The sequence below is a fragment of the Tachysurus fulvidraco genome, chromosome 23 (assembly GCF_022655615.1).
Source record: "Tachysurus fulvidraco isolate hzauxx_2018 chromosome 23, HZAU_PFXX_2.0, whole genome shotgun sequence".
Classification (NCBI taxonomy): domain Eukaryota; kingdom Metazoa; phylum Chordata; class Actinopteri; order Siluriformes; family Bagridae; genus Tachysurus; species Tachysurus fulvidraco.
Genome location: NC_062540.1, coordinates 16,673,792 through 16,695,202, shown reverse-complemented (window position 1 = coordinate 16,695,202; position 21,411 = coordinate 16,673,792). Strand labels below are relative to the sequence as shown.

The 21,411-nt window shown below is 36.8% G+C and overlaps 1 protein-coding gene across 1 annotated transcript; it reads right to left on the bottom strand.

Moving 5' to 3' along the window:
• On the bottom strand, nucleotides 1-8,833 carry slc26a10 (solute carrier family 26 member 10). Its single transcript, XM_027170281.2, has 18 exons — nucleotides 8,343-8,833; nucleotides 7,316-7,426; nucleotides 6,724-6,881; nucleotides 6,406-6,570; nucleotides 5,995-6,147; nucleotides 5,804-5,886; nucleotides 5,526-5,673; nucleotides 4,820-4,933; nucleotides 4,632-4,709; nucleotides 3,892-3,987; nucleotides 3,691-3,797; nucleotides 2,984-3,053; nucleotides 2,021-2,200; nucleotides 1,836-1,890; nucleotides 1,664-1,752; nucleotides 1,503-1,557; nucleotides 740-846; nucleotides 1-638 (listed from the first exon to the last, which is right to left on the bottom strand). The coding sequence occupies exons 1-18, from the start codon at nucleotides 8,599-8,601 to the stop codon at nucleotides 600-602; spliced, it is 2,067 nt and encodes a 688-aa protein (XP_027026082.1). The 5' UTR covers nucleotides 8,602-8,833; the 3' UTR covers nucleotides 1-599.
• Nucleotides 8,834-21,411: the final 12,578 nt, after the last annotated feature.

The following is a 21,411-nucleotide window of genomic DNA, read 5'->3' as shown; positions in this document are numbered from 1 at the left end:
TTATATAATCTAAGATTTTATTTGCATTGTACAATCCAGATCCCGGTTTATAAATATTGTGTTCACAAAGTTACAAGAAAAGGAATATTCACACTGAAGGCCATTTTTAAAATTTATTATAATAGATTTTGGCCATCCATTCAGTGCATCTTTGTTTAGGGAGAGAATATAACATCTATAATCAAATGCAAATAAATAAATATCTCATTCATCTCATAAACCCCTAAATATGGATGTTTTTGGAGGAGGACAAGGGCACAGACTGAATATGAGAGAGAGAGAGAGAGAGAGAGAGAGAGAGAGAGAGAGAGAGAGAGAGAGAGAGAGAGAGAGAGAGAATAATTTTGTGCACATAATCCTTTAAAACAGTATATACAGAAATTATGTGTGCTTCAAAAGACTCACAGCAATAGTGCAAGCTTCGTTAGCTACAGCGGTGATCAAAGTTACACATGGCCTATCATGTGTGACTCTTCAACAAATCTCGGAAGGTAAAGAAATCCACTGCAGAGAGATTTTTAGTGCGCAAGGTTTAGAACATCTGAGAAGATCTAAAGTAGCTGTTTCTTTTGTTTTCTTTTTATGGTGCTCTTGGATATTCACACCCAAATCATTGTGTTTTCTGACCCAGGCTTCTCCTGCAAACCAGAAAGCATAACAGTCACAATAAAGTCACTTTACGGTACACAAAACGAGTTCTGATTAGTGGATAAATCTTCCAAAGGACAAATCACTATACCTTTTGATGCTGGATGTAGACCACAGCATCATGGACTGTGACGAAGATGTGTTGGGGGTTCATGTAGCTCATCAGGCCACTTGCTGTAAGAATCTCCAATACGCTCTCTATAAAAACATGATTTACATGATTTATCGGTTTAATGGTTTCGTACAAAATCCCAGGTTTAGACAGTTTAGACAAGCGTGCTGGTACTTGTATAGCACATTTATGTGTTTGTATGTATGTACAGTATTTGTTGATGATATGTTTTTTTGTGAAGAGCTGTTGATTTATCTCATTGGGAAGGAGCCTCTAGTGTCAGCACTGTGTAAAAGTGTGAGGTCTAGCTTGTTTTTGGTCATGTCAATTTTCAGCATTGAATGTCTTGGCCATGTCACACCCTACAGTGGTGGTTAATAGCTTATATGATAGTAGGCACTCAGGGCTTTTATGTAGCTAACTGAAGGCATTGAATTTGTATTTTTACACAAATATTTCTATCTGCAAGAGAAAGAACAAATAGCACCTGGTGATGTTTATTTCTGCTAAAGTAAGTGATAACCAGCACTAACATGTTCCATAACATTACGCATAATCAAAAACAGAAATTGTGGCATAAACTGTGGTATAATTTTTGGAACACATCACAGCACAGCACCCTGTTGAATATTTTCTTATAACAGCTTGCTTTGTTGTTATTTAATACACATTTACTGAAATGCAATGCATCTGGTCATGAAACACTTACTATACATGCAGAACACATACACAAAAACCTTACCATTACAGTTGGCCAAGAATATCTGCACTCCCATCTTCTGACAGTCTATACACATCTATAACAATAAATATATATTGTAAGCAACATACACTCACAGTTCAATTCAACAGCAATAATGAAAAAAAACAGCCAGAGTCCACGTCAGAGTAGATAAACTGTACCTGAATGAAGAGCTTGGCTCCTGCAACGTCCACAAAAATAACACTGCTGCAATCGATTAATATGGTCTGGACTTCATTCGGTATTGTTTCTGCAATCAGATGTATACAGTATTTATCGGAAATGACAAAGTGTGCATCGAGGCCTAGCACTGTCTGGATCAGCAGTAATTACCTGATTTAAAGAACCCATTCTCGGAGGAAAATGAGGTGTTTGCTAGTCCCTGGTCCTGAAAATAATAATAATAATAATAATAATAATAATAATAATAATAATAATAATAATAAAGTATGATACTGTACATATTGTTTACACTTGCATTAATCATGTGTTAAATGGTTAAATGGCTGCTTACTGACCACTGTGTTAATGGACTCTTTTTCCCTCTTTTCCAGGGCCTTCCTGGCCTTCTCACGACTGTGGATACGTTCAGGTGTGAGACCGAGCAGCTGGCTCACATCTGCCTTAAAAAAGCTGCGGTTGCCGTAGTAGATCGGTCCATTATAGGTCAGAATCTTCACACCAGGGACTTCATAGCACTATGGGGCAAAAAACTGATTATGGGCCAGCAATTTAGAGAAGTGGTAGCTCAGTGGTTAAAGATTTGGATTATTGGTTGGAAGAGTGTTAGTTCAAATCCCTGCACACAGGCTGCCTTTGAATGAGACCCCTGAGTGCTCAGTTGTATAAAAACGAAATGAATGTAAATCGCTCTGTATAAGAGCATCTGCCAAAATGCCATGAATGCAAATTTCTACATAAACACTGCACTATATGTGACTTCATTGATCAGACAATTTAACACACATGGCTTACGAAAAAAAAAGCAAACATGAATAAGAGTAAAAGGCATTGCGCTTACGTCCAATAATACAATTGTTATCCATAGATTTGAATGCACACAACCTCAAATAAATTCCTCAACACAAAAAAGTCCAATTAGATTCTATTAGTAGCATTGGAGTCGATATGTGTATCATAAATATTGCTGAATTCTTGTAACTCATTAGTCAGAAAGTATTTTGATAACAATAGTTTTAACAGCAAGGCAATTTACAGGTTAATATTAATCTAATCCAGACAGAGATAATATGTGAAGCTGACTGAAGGAACGAGCAATTTGTACCTAAGTAATAACAGTAATTCAACATTAACTATAACTACAAACATTTCAAGACCTGCTGTAACTCCTCTTCATGTCTGCATGCATCACACTGCCCCATAATAGATCAATGTCCTATTTCTTACACGTCTCCTGGCCTTTTTTATATTGTTTTACTCTGAGTGCGTAAGCGTGCTGTGATTTTATCCGGTTCAGTTACCTTATTGTGATTATTAATAGGCCGGTAGATCTCTGTATTGGAGGCCCTTCCCAACACGGTGCAGTTAGCTCTGGAGAAACAGAGTTCAGTCAGGGTTCATGTTCATAGTTATGTCTTTACTTCATCTACTTCATCTCCTTATGGTTAATTTATAAATCCTTCTGGAAAGAGATGTGTTTTGAAACATTGTTTTCACAAACTGCTCCTGAGCTCTGGCATGCATAAGCAAAAAATACTGTTATTATAAGTGACATATGCACAAATATAGTTTAAAAAAAAGCTGCTTAATACATTGGCAATATTACTGCATGTGCTGGATATTTGCTTTCTTTGGGACTGCTCTAGTTGGAGAGCTTATGCTAGCATCCCTTGATGCCAAGAAGAATCACAACTCAACAACTCAACTTGTGAAGAAGCTGTCAGACTGAACAAAATGGTTTTTTTTCCAGAATGCTTAGAGAAATAAAATGCATACACATTTTTTGCTACCTTTCCACTTTGCTACATTGCTACTAATATTTCATGAAAGTTTCAAAAAATAGTAAAATAATACACAGGTTTTTTTTCCCAATGATTAAAAAATAGCAACTTAATTGTGATTAGTACAGGCTCACAGTCTGACTGACAGAAACAGTGCTTCCTGATAATTAACAAAATACCAAAATTAGGTTTTTAGTATTGCATGAGACCTGATTGATTTAATTCACCTCTGTGTGCGACAAATAACAGTCATCATTGAGAAAACTACTCCGATGGCCAGACCCATTTCCACATTCAGCACAACCACTGACAGCCAGGTCACCAGCCACACCAACTGCACACACACGTACATACATGTTCTAATATTTCATATACACTATAGATGAATGTTTACTGTTATGTAAATGTCATGATGATGCAACTCTTACAAAGTCGATCTTGCTAACCCTCCACAGATCTGGCAGGTCCTGAAACTGCAAGAGCATTTGCCTCAAGCTGGTCACGTTTATACATGCCAGGACAGCCTGGAAAGACAGACAGACAGACATAACACTTGTAAATAGATCTGTGACAAATTAAAGGAAAAACTAGTGATTCTGTTATGCTATGGGGGGATGTTTTATTTGATATGGTTTGTGGAATTATTTGATTTTCCTATACATTTGTATGCTAGAAATCTTTATTCTGTTTATGCTGGTTCTTATTATTTGTGAGTATATTCTGTACCAGGGTGTTCTGTCCTGATATGGCTCACCATAAGATAAGTGGATGGAACGTACGTAAGGAGATAGATAAGAGGTACACAATGTCATCTGATGACTCTGTTCTCATACGATGAGCTAAGCCAGTGAGTATGTTATCACAAAACTGACCCAATAACGTGTTTTATTTATATTGGCTTGGCTTTCATTAATCATGACCCTCATAGACAACTCTGAACATTACATTACATTACACTGTGTGCTCTCATCTGACATCAAAACACCAATCTAGGGAATATATTTTGGAAAAACTATGCTCCATCCCTCAGTACAGTTCTAGTCAAATCTATGCTAAGGTGCACTGAAGCTGTCCTGGTGGATTGTGGTGGTAATTTCCTTTAGATTTTTCACCTGTCTGTAACTGCTGCCTTGGTGCTCACACCAAAGTTCATAATGCCACCACTTACCTTAGGTAAGAAGTAGAATAGAGGGCCAATGAGAAGCAGCACAATCAGGACCACCAGACTTGTGAACAAACCTGAGAGCTGGTAAATGAAACAAAGCAACAAATTTATAAATCAGTCACAATCTGTAAAGAATTTAATCCATCTAAGCAGTAGGTTATGTCTGTAGTGTGTAAGGTCTTACTGATTACCTGTGTGTAACCACCAGCACTTTCCAAAATGTTTGTGGTGGCCAGTGTAGCTGAACTGGGAAAGCAGGTAAACAGGGAAGACACTGTATTGGAAATGCCATGTGCTAACAGCTCCTGTAGAAAAATAAGGGGGGAAAACGCTGAGCACTGACTCTGTCTTAATACTTATATTATTGATTATTATTTACATTATCGATTGAACATAATTCAGTTATTCACCCAATACTCAAACATTGAGAATATAGTTGTAGTAATAGGTAAAGTGATAAGTTATTCAGCTACTGTAAGTATAAACCTATAGCAATTTCTATTCTAAGTACGCATATTTTGCAAAGTTCAGGGTATTCTGATTATTCTAATTAAACCTGGATCATTGATTCATTTTATTTAAAAAAAAATGCGTATTTTCTCTCTTTATCTATAAAGATGTCTCTCTTTCTCTATATCTCTCTTTATTATACTGTTTTTCTATACAGTCTCTGTTTCTGATTAATAGTGATAGCGATAATAGTGATATTATTGACTTTTTGGAGCAAAAATTGTTATGTTCTCATAATATTAAATTAGTTGTACTATGGTCAGCAGTTATGAAACATTTTAGAAACCTTGAAACTGACACAAACCTATTTTAAATGATTCATTCTTTAATACACTATACTGTAACACTCTATGGCATTTTGTGTCAGAGGGTTTCATACAGCTTTACCTGATTAGGGTGTATAGAGTAGCCATGCTTTTCAGCATATATCATTGCTAGTGACACAGACACAGCATAGCCTACAAATGTGATAGCAATTGTGTCACCAGCTATGTCTGGCACCGTGTGCAAAGCAGGCAGCCGAGGCCGAGGGAACCTACAGTAGGAAACAGAACCAGAAGCAAAGAATTTGTAAGACCAGGATTTATATTTGATTTAAAACAGCATAAACTTTTTCAGGCAATAAATATTAAGATGTACTAATCAAAAATAGGACTGATGATTACCCTGCTGGAATGTGACCCACTATCTGGACATCGTACTTGGAATCTAGAGAAGTGGCGTAAACAACTCCTGTAGCGATTATCACCTGTGGAGAAATGGAATAAAGCGCTGAATAATAAACAATATATTAAAACATATGTTCGTGTGTTTCATATTGAGTGTGAGGTTGTCTTAAATTCATCTGATAGCATACTGTGAGAATTTCCACAGGAATGGGGGTGCACAGACGCTGGCGATACCGCGTGTTCACTTCCTTAATGGGAACGAGCACAGCTAGGCAGAGCAGTGAGATCAACAGCTCGGCAAGGTTTGTATGGGGCAAGTTCTCCATCACCGAGGCCAGCGTCTGTGGGACAGAGTTAACAAGTCATATACTACCACTATCTTATTTGGTATTTAGAAGAAACACTTCATGTACCCAGTGCAACATTATGGACTTTGTTTGCTCCACATTATTCTTATTAGACCTCTGATGAAACTGTAATAGTTTCACTGTTGATTTATTGCAACGTTGAAGATGAAGATGATTTCAGAACTTGCCATTACTAAGAAAGTTCTAATAAGTATACAAATAACTCGCCAGGCCTCAGTGCCTCTCACAAACCTTAAAGAGGGAAAATGTCCCTGTGTGGCGAGGAAGCCTCAATCCCAGCATGCTCTGCAGCTGAGAGACGGTCACATGAAATGCTGCAGCACTGGTGAATGCCTTAACAATGGGCTCGGATAAGTATGTGGAGAGGAAACCCAGTTGCAGGCCAAACATACAAAGCTGGAAACAAAAAAACATAGAAACAGGTGTCATTAAAGTCTTATATACAACATTATCAAGCTGAACAACACTAAATACAATTCACAAACTATATATTCTATTTAATACTTGTGCCACATGTATCAGATATTCTTAAGGTAAGATATTTCTTACCATCATCAATCCTGACAGGAATGCTATGGCTGAAGCCACACCAATTCTCCGATCTTCCAGCTCTGTGACCTCTGGACTACTGCAGTTCAGATCAGGAGGAGTCGGCACCAGCTGCTCCACCACCGTGCCTGTCATCAGACTCACGACTGCAAAAGTACCTGTATGGGCCCATACGTAGTCAACCTTATAACCGAGTATATACAGGGAAGTGTAAATATACGGAATGCAGGGAACATATTGTTATGTACACAGATACAAATTTTGCTTTTGAATAGCTAAAATAAGTAGAAATGATCCTGCATTCGCACAAAGTTTTCTAAATTTTTTATTTAGTCTGCAAGTCAAAATTATTATGCTTATTTTTTCACTTTTGTTACTTTTCTTGAATTGTGCATACAGCCATTTTGTACAAATCAAATTCATACTTTTGTAGAGTCATAAATTTGTAATATTCATAACCACAGGCATAAAATCGTAGTATATAATACTTCAATAAGTTCAATAAAGCATATTTACTATGTAAAAACATCGCTAATGTCTGTTAAATAGGGATGTCTAACCTTCTGATACTAAAAGAGGAAAGTTTTTTTACCTGTGGAGACATGACGCCCTGTTCCGAACAGCATGTAGAGAACTACAGGGAAGAACGATGTGTACAGGCCATAGATCGGAGCCACTGATGTCAACAATGCAAAAGCCATTCCTGGTACATGAAAACACTGGAGTGAGTAGTGCTGATATTCGTCTCAGTTTTACAGTAAAATAAAAAGCATGTTTGTAGAAAATGAAGGTACAGTAGGTCATTTTGATCCACACATCAGATCAACATGGCATACAAGTGCATTCAATGTATAATAGATCATATAGACGCAACAAAAAAAGGCCTCTATACAATAATAGGGTTTTTGTTACAGTAGTGAAAACCATTATTAAAGTATTAAAGTATAGTGATCATTGTTTTTTTATTGCCATTATCCATTTTGACTGTTCAGACCTCAATGACTCCAAATCAGATCTATAAATGTCAAGAGGATCCTAATGTATTGGTGAAGATTTTAGTTATAAATTCTCAATGGTTCCAATAAATTGCTAGGAAATGTTTGTACACATAACAATATATTGTATTCCTTAATGCTTGAATAACTGAACAGGACTAGATTTATAACAGAAGTATGCTGTCAGTAGACATGAAAATACCTGCCAGTTTTGACCAGACTTGAGTAAACCATTTATTCGGATTTATGAAATAATTACAATCAATGATTACTAACAGTGAGGCAGGGTTATTAGTTTATGATGTCATACGTATCACGTGACCCTTATTAACACTTAGGGTGTCTCAGGGTGGCGTTAATTATATAACGTAATTAAGTTTGTGACAAAGAACAAATGTCAAGTCTCATCTGGGTAGACAGGTAAAGTACTATAACTGTTCATATAGTACTATTACATTTACATTTATAGCATTGAGCAGATGTTCTTCTTCAGAGTTACTATGAAGTATGAAACCATGATGTGATGTGAGGTTAATGTTAGTGTAGTTCTTGCTAAATGCTGAGCTACAAAAGTTATTATCCATCATTCCAAACTTCCCCCGGTCCCATAGGAGTAATTAATACCTTGGGGAATGTGTAGAATCCCGACCGTCAGCCCTGCAACTGTGTCTCCTAAAATCCATTTCCTGAGTCTGTATTTCGGCAACCAGGTGAAAATCGGTATCCGCTGCTGAAGCAGGTGGAGGCAGTGGAGTGGAGAGCATCGGGAGCGCGCGCACAGTCTCTCTCGGAGGCGCTCGCGCGGTTTGGTCTCGGTACCGTAAGTCTGTCTGAATCGGTCCTCTGTGTAAATGTTCCTGTATACTGCCACAGACGCGCTCATCCTGGTTCTCTAAGTCACGGTAACGTCGCTGTAAAGGCGTCAGGATGCATTACCTGTCCTTGAGCGTGCTTATGTTTATATAGCTGTTACAAGTTTCACAGCAGGAACCGTTGTGTTTTCCTGTCAACTGCTTTGAGCCAATTGACAGGCTCAAAGAGAAAGGGTTGGGATTTTTTTTCCTGTAGTTGAGAAGCATCACTTTGTGGGGCCTTAAAGAACTTGATTTAATGGACTCACATAAAGGTGTACTTGTCCAACTTTAGTGATGATGGGACCTCGGGGTCCTAGTGCCCAAAGATTTTATAATCCGAGATGAGATACGTCTCCTCATCTTGAACACTGAAAAGCGCGTGCGTCTCTCTCTCTCTCTCTCTCTCTCACACACACACACACACACACACACACACACACACACACACACACACACACACACACACACACACACACACACAAACCTTACCTCTCTATCAACGCTGTAACAAGATGTACAAAACTATCATCAGTAATAAATTAATAGCCTTTATAATGACACAAAATCAATAGTGTTATGGTCGAGACCATTAGTACTACATACACACTACAGGTCCAGTACAATACATACACTATATGTGTATGTGTATGTGTGTGTGTGTGTGTGTGTGTGTGTGTGTGTGTGTGTGTGTGTGTGTGCGCGCGCGTACACTGTGACTACACTAACATTAACCTCACATCACATCATGGTTTCATACTTCATAGTAACTCTGGAGAAGAACATCTGCTCAATGCTATAAATGTAAATGTAATAGTACTATATGAACAGTTATAGTACTTTACCTGTCTACCCACCTATCTACTTAACTACACACAAACAGCCCTCTAAATCATAGACCGTAACTCTTCAGTTCCCCGTCCTTCTTGCTTGTGTGACATACAGGAAAAAAGTGTACAATGTGTACCTGTGTTTGAGGCACATACTGGCTTCAAAGTGCTTTTGTTTACAGACTTATGGTGTAACTTCAAACCATGTGCATTTAGCACTTATTAGAGTCTCATTTCCTGGAGGGATAGATTTCTCTCTTAGAACCTTTTTTTTTCCAGCATGCTCCACAGAAGCAAAGCAGCTTTTAGAGATCTAATCATATCGGTTGTTTTTGCCTCACTGATCAAACTGCAACTTGATTCTGATGAGTTTTTATTGTTGTTTTTTTTTTACATTCACCATCACTGAAAAGTCAGTGCAAACAGTTGCTTTACAACATAATAATAATGTGCATGTAAGATAAAAATTTCCTCTGGTGTAAAACATATTTATAATTTAAATTACGGAGAACAATAGTTACTTGACAAGGGTTTCATTCTTCTTGAACGATTGTACCAAAGATCATTTAAGAAGTGTTTAATTTATTACTAAGTGTGAAAAATCTATGATCAAAGTGAATTATACTACTTATGTTATGCCTCACACCTCCAGGGTCAGGGTTCGATTCCCGCGGAGTTTGCATGCATGTTCTCCCCGTGCCTCCAGGTACTCCGGTTTCCTCCCCCGGTCCAAAGACATGCATGGTAGGTTGATTGGCATCTCTGGAAAATTGTCCATAGTGTGTGATTGCGTGAGTGAATGAGAGTGTGTGTGTGTGTGCCCTGCGATGGGTTGGCACTCCGTCCAGGGTGTATCCTGCCTTGATGCCCGATGACGCCTGAGATAGTTCGGATAAGCGGTAGAAAATGAGTGAGTGAGTGAGTGAGAGAGTGTTATAGTAAACAATTGTTTATAGACGAGCTTTTGTTCTCTTTCTCTAAGCTAAAAAGATGCACCTTATCATGTAACAGAAAATGGAACACTACTGACTGGTACAGAGCGCTGACACCGGAGGCTAGTTCGGAAAATATTAAAATATTGCTTAACAGAAAGTTTGATCAAATCAGTAACTAGTCATTTTCCTTACTAAATAACTTGTGAATAGTGTGCTTATTGTTGGCATTAGATTATGTGGCGTGTGATTTAAAAAGAGTGTATTGTTATTATTATTGTAGACAGATCTGCTGTTATAGACAATTCATCAATACCATCTGGTCTCTGAGTATATACTCCTTTATCCAAAGCCATTTTAATATATTGGCCTTTTATAATTAATCACTGTGATTAGTAATTTCCATGAAATTCCATTAAATTGCACGTGATGTGTTAAAATAATTTTTAAAGGAATTAAAGGAAGCTGAAACTTGAACTTCCATGTGAACGTGATGGAGCTCAACAGACCTCATCTTGGCCGACAGATCCAGCTGCCTGTATAAGCTACATTTAAACAATGTCTGCAATGTGTGCTGTAGATCACAATCTCAAAAATACGCCAACCTGGTATGAAACAAAGAGTGAACACAGAACATATTTTGGTAAAAGCCCAATGTTATGTTTCATGAACGAACTCCTCCCAATCATTGTTATTGTTTGTTCGGTGCTCCGTGCAGAAGGCCATGCTTTCATGCTGAAAAAATCATGGTTGGCATCACAACTACTGTCCACCAGTCAACAACATGAAAGGACTGGCTGATGTATTGAGATGATACTATTATTGCAATATAAAGCCATAATATTGAATATAATATAACCACATTACATATTACCATAATAATAATAATAATAATAATAATAATAATAATAATAATAATATATTTACCTATAATAATTTTATTCCACAAACATTGGTTCTCAAGTGCTAGTCCACAAAGGCTTTATTATTATTATTATTATTATTATTATTATTATTATTATTATTATTATTATTATTATTATTAAGAATATTAAGACTCTATTAAGACTCTAAGAATCCTGAGACATCTCCAGTTAGACTCTGTGGTACTCAGAAGATCAGAAGTCCTTGAACCTCACACCAATACAACATTTGTTTGACTGTATATTACAATCACACCCCCAGTGTCACCCATATGAGGATGGGTTCCCCCTTGAGTCCGGTTCCTCTCAAGGTTTCTTCCTTTACCAATTTAAGGGAGTTTTTCCTTGCCACTGCTGCCTGAGTCATCTCAGACTTGCTCATAGGGGAATAAATACATACACACTGTGAACTATATACATCTAATAATAATCTAGAATTTTTATTCTGTTAATTCTTATTTCTTTTATTATTCGTTATTTCCTTTATCATTAATTATGTTTACCTTCTGCTCTATGTTTATGTTCTGTAAAGCTGCTTTGAGACAATGTCTATTGTAAAAAGCGCTATACAAATAAACTTGAATTGAATTGAACTTGAATTGAATTATTATTATTATTATTATTGGTGGTGGTGGTGGTGGTGGTGGTGGTGGTGGTGGTAGTGGTATTCTTAATGATGGTTTTAATTATTTTTATTCTTCTAAGTAAGATATTTTTATCTTTTTTCTTCTTGAACACATCATAAATGTTTCTCTGTACCATTACATTTTTTGAAGAAAAAAAAAAGTTCTTAATTGCAAATATTAGCATATATGAATATGGATTTTTATTTTCATAACAGTGTGTGGTAATAGGGACACAGTGGCTAAATAGTTTAAATAATAATAAATAATTTTCCATGAGTATGGCTGTTCTATGCAAGCTTCAGGGGTTTCCTCCGAGTACTCCTCGTCATCTCTATATTGTCTGTGTTGTGTGAATATGTGTGTTCATGATTATGCCATGGAATGATTTTTCTCACCCTTGAATAGACTCCAGGCATCTTCTGTCTAGGGGAAGCAGTACATAAAATCACTATATCACGTATTAATCACTCTGGTTATGAATTTTATACAGAATTGTCTGACTGAAGTGACTGCTTTGTAATCTATTACCTGTGATGTTCTCTTTTTCACTGCATTAAACACCGCAAAGTTTTATTCAGATCCTAAAGTTATATTTGTTAAGAATAGTAACAGAAGTGTAAAATATCATCAATGAAAAGTTAATTATATCTATTATTGCAGGCATTTCTTTTCTGCCATGCTGACTCAATGAGGTGATTTTAGTTTTAAGAATCTCGAGATCTCGAGTGTTATGGAGATGCTGAGAATGCAGCTATTGTGTTGATCAGCTCTGGAGAATTTATGGACATGCTGGTGGCGTGTTGCGTCTGGTGGCTGTTTAAACAAGATATTAATCAGCGGTAAAATGAACAATGCGCTGAATAGAAGAGGATATGGAGCGTTAAGCCAGGCTAGCAAGACAAAGTCCAAGCATTCCAGTATGCGTTACTAAAACTTGAACAAAAACAATATAAACAGACTGACAGCCTGATTTGCTCTGGCTGTTGTTTATCTACCGTCTAATTTACATCTCTGTCTGTTTGCACTTCACATGTTTTCAAGAATATATTTTTTTAAATGTGACCAGAGCACTTTAAAGTAAATGGCGAATGTTTTTGCATTTGTTCCACTCACAGTATGCAATCACAAACGGGTGACAGCTTCATGTGTGTTTATACACTTAGAGCGATGAAGATGTGTGCAAAGGTGTCAAAGTGAATTACGAGTGTCTCCATGCCTTTGTGCCTTATCATTCTCCTTCTTACATAAACATTTATTTCTTTACAAAAATATCTCGTTGGCTCCAATGTCTGCCTCATGCTAAGTGTGTGTCCTGGTCCCCTGGGTCACGAGTCTCTGTTTGCTTCATCACCCCATTCTTCTCAATGAGGGAGGGGTCATGGGGAGCTTTTAATACTGTAGTTCCTCTCATTGTTCTTAATCTTTTTTTTATGGGCTGTTGGTGCTGACCAACTGTTGTGTGTCCTTTAGTTCTGACCTCGTCTAGGAGATTCGTGCTTGACTTCTCCCTCTGTCTCCATCTCAACCACCTCTTCCTTCCTGTTCCATGTGTGTCTCTCGATCTCTTTTTATGGTCTCTCATTATGAATTACTTTCTCAGAAGTTCATTAGTTTTCACTTTATCTTTTTTTCATGTTATGGCATGTTACGGGCATAAACATTTCCGTGACTGTGTTGCTGTCCTTTTTTTTGGCCCAGTTGTGGTTCATTATATCCTTAGATGAGAGTAAAATAATATACAGAAATCTAATTCATGCCTATTAACTTTTTTTTCATTTTGTCATTTATTTGAATGGTTTACATAAGCAGCGGTATTAGAAAAACATTAAATTCATTGCTTTGGTAAACTACTAGCAATATCATTTTAATTTTTAATTTTAAAATAGGTGGATTAAATAAAAAAAAAAATCTTAAAATTCCTTAAAAAAAAAAGTCAGTATTTTATTGATAGCAATGTTGGCACCGCTGTGTTAGAATAATGTTATTCATTTTGTTTTGTTTTCCCTGCTCTTTTGGTAGATTTCATTCATATATTTTCCTGAATGTTAAGCTGAATGTAGATGAACATGTTCCTTTTTTGTTGTTTGAAACGTCCCATTTTTTTTAATACCTTTTCACACGTCTTTTTACACAGACAATTAGGGAAACATTACATTAGGGAAAGTGTAAATCAAGTATAAATCAAGTGAACCTCAAAGTTACCATATTCTCACTCACATTGATATAAAAATGTCTTTCAAACTAAAAATACAAAATTTGTTTTTGATGGGACAATTATTCAGTACATGACTCAGCATTCCTCAGTTAAGAAATTAAGGCTAAGAAAACAACAGATGGATAAGATGCAGTCTTGAGGTTATAATTTATTCACGCTTTAAAAAGAAAAAAAGATGCTTGGTAGAGGTCAAGGTGTGGTCCATCAGCATTTATCCTTCTTACAGAACAAAAGGTCACGCCACACGTCCTCCCTCCTCTTCCTTTCCATGCTGCTGCTTAGACGTCAGTGTCATTCTTATTACTGTCATGCTGTTTTGACAAAAAAGACTGTAACTATTGACACAACAATAGATGTTTATGTGCATTCCTTAACAAGCATGTGATTGGAAACAAGGACAGTAATAAAATGTCTGGCCCAGTGTAATGCTAATCCTTATTCCATTTATTGGATAGTATCCTGAGAGAAAAGACAATCCTTGGGTTTCAATCCTTTTTTCAAAGGCAGACAGATGGGTAGACTAAACTAGTACCACAATTATTCATCAAACATCAGTTTATGGTCACAAGCACTGGCAAATGTAAGAATACTGAATAAGATAACACAAAAATTGTTATCAATTGTAGCAACAAGCTCTATAACACTAATACTATATTACCAATAATAGTATACTACCCATTATAATTCCACAGCATCGGCAGTAATAGCACTTTTATGGCTATATCTACACTAATAGTAATTATACATAAATTACAAGTATTAAATCTACACTAAAAGAACTGCACTATAACTGCACATACGGTAATGTTGTATAATTGTTGATAAAGCACTAGAGTTGTACAGCTTATTGTATTACAGCCACACTAGCTATCAAGACTCTACCTCTGCTATTTCTATGAATCTACACTATTAAAGTTATACCTACTGTCTGTTCAGCTTAAAATCAGGCGTTCCACAGTCTGATAGCTAAAACTTTTCGCTCTGGCCATCAGATTCCCCAATACAGACTCAGTGTCCATCACACAGATCGTTTAAGATTCTTTAAAGACTCGTTTACTCCTCATCGACTCCACTGAATATATACAGTATAAATATATACACACAGTCTACAGTATATACACACTCAGTCTAGGAGGAGTAGGCCAGGTTCTCAATTCACTGCAAGTTGTATGCCACAATACATATATTATTAGAACTAGATCACTAATAATACTATTATTCACATTATAACTATACCTACACTAATAGGACGTTTTCTACAGTGGAAGCACTATACCCTTTGGCTGCTCCCTGTTCAGGTCACCACAGCGGATCATCCGATCTGCATACTTGATTTTGGCACAGGTTTTTTTTCGCCGAATGCCCTTCCACAACCCTTCCATTTTACTCACCAGCACGGAGAGTTAACCCCTCAGTGGCGTTCCCTTCCTTGGTACTATTCCTCTGTTATTATATCCTGCCTAATAGTACTATACCTATACTATTGGTTTTATATCTATCCTAATAGTACTGCATCTACATTACTAGTATTTCATATTTTTAGTACTATCAAGAAAATATATATTTAACCTAACTGAAGATAATTCATGTACAAATGTCTAAATATCACAAGATCTCCCAATGGACATACAGATTATGTTTATTCTCAGTCATTTCAATTATGAACTATATATGAGGGACTACTTTGCCAGAGGTATTTTGGGTTGCAGTAGGATCACTTTTTGGCATTTATCTCAGCATTGTGATACAGTACAGCAATGCAGGCTTGAACAACAGTGGGGGAAAAAAGCCCTGCTTCATTGTCCATGTCTCCATCATTTACTGTGCCCTCCACCCATGTGGCCTTGACACTCCACACTGCCTTTCAACTCCACCCCAGAGACCCTCAGTGAGAAATGATGATGGCCATCTGCAATATGGTGCCCCAAACACACACACACACACACACACACACACACACACACACACACACACACACACACACACACACACACACACACACACACACACACACCTTTTAATAAAGAGGCCAAAGTGCTTTGAGGACTCTTGGCTCGAAGTGACTCTAGTGCTGACACTAGTGATTTCTAAATTTGCTGGGCTCATACAATTAACATTTGCTGATACACAAAAAGTAGCTAGAGTCAGGCTAGGTCATGTTTCTCCATTACAAACATGATGTCATTTATAAAAGTTTAATGTTTAATTTAAATGTAATAGCCATTAGACATGTGAATAAAATGCCGAATCTTTTGAAATCTGTAGAAACCTGCAGTATCTGGCATTAGGGATTTGGGAACTGCAAAACAATTGCTTGCTACAGATCTGGCTGCTGAAAAGATCTTAGCTAACTAACTTTAGCTAGACACACCCATTTATATCCAAATGTTATATTTCTTCTAATCTTTCTTCTAATCTCATGTTTTCTGGATATCTGGTTAGCTGAACCATCCTATTTGTATTACCCGGCTTTCAGCTTAATAGACACTGTGTAAACCTGATTTATGTATGAATTTTTCTTTCTGAGGTTGGGTTGATGTGCACATTTGAGAACTCCTGAGAAGTCCGGGAAAATCATATTATACAGAATTATCCCAAGACTCAATATTTTTTCAATTAACAATAATAACAGCTTTAAAATAATTCTCAAGAGCCTTGTTACTGTCTACATTATGGGCATTCTTTGAAGTAAATCATAATGTATACAGTAGAGTCATTATTTTTCAAAGAATTGCACATTCACAAACCAATCCATCATGCTGTGCTTTAGTGGCTTAACTTACTTCAAGGGATCCCAGAATAGTGGAATAAACCTCTCTCTTCACTGTATTATAAAACAGGAACTTTGATTAAGATAACTTAGCTATTATTTGATGGATGGTAAGAGAATGTCTAGCTAAGAACTCCTTCTGTTAAGCTTCTGCATTATTGATTAGTGAACAAAGCCTTTAACCCTTTATGCTTCCTGGCATATGTGAAAGAAGGAATTTCACTGTATCTTACTGTGTTTGTGACAAGTAACGTTCTACTTTAGTTCTAACTATAACCATTTTGAGTCTGTTTCCTCTTGAGGTTTCTTCTCCATATCATTTCAGGGAACTTTTTACTAATTTACTAACTTTTTACTGATAATCTGTTTTCTGGCAATACAAATAAAAATAAAGTGAAATTAGCGATCAGCAAAGATGTTAGTGGAGGACATAAAAGGAATAGAAAATGCTAATCAATGTTGTAAAATCTCCCAAAACTACAAATACCAAACTCTCAGAGAGAGACCCCCTGCGACTGCCCTCGACCTTCAGCCCTCTGATTCCAGCATCAAAGGGCACTTGTGGCTCCAGCTGGGTGGCCACTAGTCTCTCATATCCTCCCCATTGCAGCCATTCAGGTTAGACAGACCCCATCAGGGCTGAGTGGGCCCCAGAGAGCCAGCCAACAGGGCCGCTCATGAGCGCTTCCTGGTCATTTAAGAAGCAGAGCAGAGAATGGAGCACCATTGTCCCACTCTGTTATCTGATGGCCTAGGCCAAAAGGTAGACAAAGCCAAGCGCCTTGGGACTCCTCCTCCCGCCTTGCTGACTGCAATGAGGCTTTTCTCTTTTTTGCAAGCATGTCTACAGTTGATTTAAGCAAGTCAAGAGGATTAAGACGGATACGTACACAGAGGTTCTACAAATGAAACATTTATAGAAATCAATAGCTTAAACTAAATTGTTTGTAGTTATGCACTTATTTTTGTGCTTGTTTATAAGTCTGACTTATATATTCAAGTATTAATAGACTCTTATTTTACTAATGAAAAAAAATAATAATAATAATAACTTGTCCTGGTTCTCATCATCAAATATTAGCAGATTGATAGGAATGGCTTTAATAAGAAACAACTTTCTTTCAACTCCTAAAATGATCCTTGCCTTTAATAACTGCCCAAAGTTCAATTAAATTGTATTTGTAAAGCAGCTGTAGAGAATTCTAGATGTACATTTAGATCCAAAATGAGCAAGCCAGATGTGACGGTGGCAAGAAAGATCTAGTTAGAACTTAATTATGAGACATCATTCAAAAGGAAACACATTCTCTCCTTGGTCTTTATTCCTCTACAACTGTGTACTAGAAAGCCAGTTAGCTCTAAATGTGCTAAAAGAATGTTTGGTCTGGGTATATTGGGAGCTGTGGGATGAATACTGAAAGGTCTTTATGATTACAGCAGCTTTTACTTGGGTACAAATCTACAGAATCCAAGTGAGGTTCTCCATGAAGTAAAGGCAAGACTTGAGTATTAACTTTAGTAATTGTAAATCTTTAACCTATAAATGTGAGACCAGTCACACAGCATGATTCAGGTGCAGTTCAACACCATGAACAAAATAACTTAATACATTGCACAATAAGCATCTTTGTGCCTGATGTATTTGTACTTTAATTAAAGTACAATTTAAAGAGTCCTGTCAATTTATTTAGATAAATATTGATTAGTGAATCAGCAGAAGTGCAGATCCTCTATAATTCTGTATACTTGTTTTAGCATCATTATCATCAAATCATTTAAATCATTTTGATGTACCAAATTTCTGACTCGTTCATGAACAACACATCAGTAATAAAAGGTGCAGCCGATGTGCCTGACGTAGATACACTGCTTCAATTTAATGAACACACAAGAGCATATGAGTTAATGGAGTCATGGAGTACTGGCACAGACATCATGAGCTGAGCTGAACTGAGCTGGCTGAATAGGTTTTAAGAGCTATGGCTGACTGATAGTCTTTTTCCAGCGACACTATAACTTTTAAAGAACTTTTTTAAAAAAAAGCATGGACTTTGAATGCTCAAATGTGAGCATTTTTAAGGGTTGCTACAAGCCAAAACAGTTTGAGCTGATAGACAGAGAAAGTCCTTGCCAACTGGTAAGTGCTGGTAGAAAGAAACAGTTTCTGAATTACTGCTCTAATGTTACCTCACATACAAGTTAGAGTTAAGAAAATACAGAACAGGACGTCAATTATTCATTTGTCATCATTGTCAGTAAGCACTTTATCCAAGTCAGGGACACTGCGGATACCAGGAACACTGGATACAAACTAGGATACACCTTGGACAAGGTTCCAGTCCATCGCAGACTTACGCACACACATACATATCCATACCTAGGGGCAAGTTAGCTTAGTCAATCAACTTTCTGGAATGGTTTCAGGTGGAGGAAACCAGACAATTTGGAGTAATGCTGTATTGTTGGAAGTGGGAAGTCTGAGATTGGAATTATGTCATTTTTGATCTCTATGGATTTGAGGTACAAAGTGAGGGGAAAAAACAAGGAAGGCTGCATGTTTGTCTTGTAAAAGGAACAAGCTGGTCAGCTTAGCAGTGATAAGTGATAATATAACATGAAAAAAACAAAGTGTATTGTCAGTATAACAGTTTTAACAAGCTAATATAACGATATATTGAACGATCTAAGGAAATACAATTAAAGCATTTGGCAGATGGTCATAAACAGAGTGACTTACAGAAGTGAAAAGATGATACATTTCTCTCATTTATACAGCTGAGCAGTTGAGGGTTAAGTGCCTTGTTCAAGGGCACAGCAGTGGCAGCTTGGGGTTGGAAGCTGATCATTCAAGCACTGGTCAAGCAATGAGCTAATACAACAAATATACTGTAGATACACATATACAAACAGCAATAATTCATTTAAATGTAAGAAGTGTGATTTTGTTTACTGCTGATGCTGTGAGTTATCGTGTTGATTTGACATCACCAAGTCTGTGGAACTCCAAGACCATCCAAGGTCCTGAGTAAATGGAAGTTTTCTGTATTTTTTCCCAGTTGAACATATGGAAGTTATGATCCCCAGTCAAATACAGCATAAACGCCCTGAGACATGGGAGAAAATGTGTGAAAATCTGCATAGTTAGTAATCTGAGCTCAGATCTGTGCAGGGATTGCAAATTTTGTTTTTGAAAATGTATTTGTTATTGATCAGTTAAATTAATTATATGCAAAGTATCTTACAATGTGGTCTTGCAAAGATGCTCTACCAGATGGACCAGCTTGTTCATTTTTTGAAAGTATACTCGAACAAGGTGTCTCATTCCAGGTCATATTGTTAAAATGATAAATATTTATACACATGGATGGCTTTTGCCCTCACTACAGATTACAGAATGATCCTTCTGCTAACAGTGCCTCCTAGTGGAGAGGTAATTATAACACAATATCAAGCAGCTAGGCTCTGAAAGCTGTCCATGATTGATTGTTGGTTTTCCAGAGCTTTTCCCACAGGTAGACAGGTGACAGCTGACACACAGAGACTGTATTGTGTGCATGGCATCAAAGAGAGACTTGTTGAATATCATCCCCATCAGTGCAGGTGTAGGAGGGTGGGGGTTGGTGGTGGGATAAACAGCTCAGGTTTCAAAATGGTATTTACCTCAGAGATGTAATTGTAAGACGTTGTTAAGAATAAGTATAAATAGTTTCATTGACATTATACATGAGAATTTTTCAACGTTTGTGTATTTGTGTAATAGAAATAGAGCCTAAGAGTAAGCTTGTTTACCAGCGCGTTACCGTTTCTGACTCACTACTGCCACCTGGTGGTGAAGCAGATACAAAGCACGTGAATAAACATGTAAAATATGCAAATAAAAACTCTTTTTTTTTTTTGCTCGTGCAGCGGTTGGGGGTTTAAATATTCTACCAATGGTTCGAGTAAGGTTTACTGTAGGTTGTTTAGACTGTGTGTATGTGATTGTGCCCTGTAATGTATTGGTATCGCCTCCATAGTGTCCCCCACCTCGTGTACCTCAGGGATAGACTCTAGGTTCCTTTATGACTCTGTGTAAGATACAGAAAATGGATGAATAGATCATTTTAGTGTGGTATGGAGTGTTTTCTGCCAAAGAACAGTCTTCAGGAATAACAGCTCGGTACCTTAAATTGCCTTTGTATTATTATTATTAGTAGTAGTAGTAGTAGTAGTAGTATTAATAATAATAATAATAATAATAATAATAATAATAATAATAATAATAATAATAATAATAACTTCAGAAGGCTAGTGAGTGAATGAAGTTTATGGCGACTGTATCATAAGTGATTGGAGGAAGTAACTTGTCTTGAATTTCTACAGGCATCAATGCAATTATGCATAAGAATGATGTGTTTTAAAAAATTGTAATAGTCATTTTGAAAAAAAAATGTATATTACAGTGATGCACTTTCCTGGTTAAATCATTCTCACACTATGGAAAAACCTCCAGAACCCTATATTAAAACTTATATTAAAAAATAGCATGAAGTTTAAGTCAGTGAAA

Coding starts and splice junctions, on each gene's coding strand:
- slc26a10 (XM_027170281.2), bottom strand. CDS start 8,601: ATGAGCGCGTCTGTGGCAGTATACAGGAACATTTACACAGAGGACCGA. Junction 7,427..8,342: donor GATTCTACACATTCCCCAAG/GTATTAATTACT, acceptor TTCATGTACCAG/GAATGGCTTTTGCATTGTTG. Junction 1,558..1,663: donor GAGCCAAGCTCTTCATTCAG/GTACAGTTTATC, acceptor TTATTGTTATAG/ATGTGTATAGACTGTCAGAA.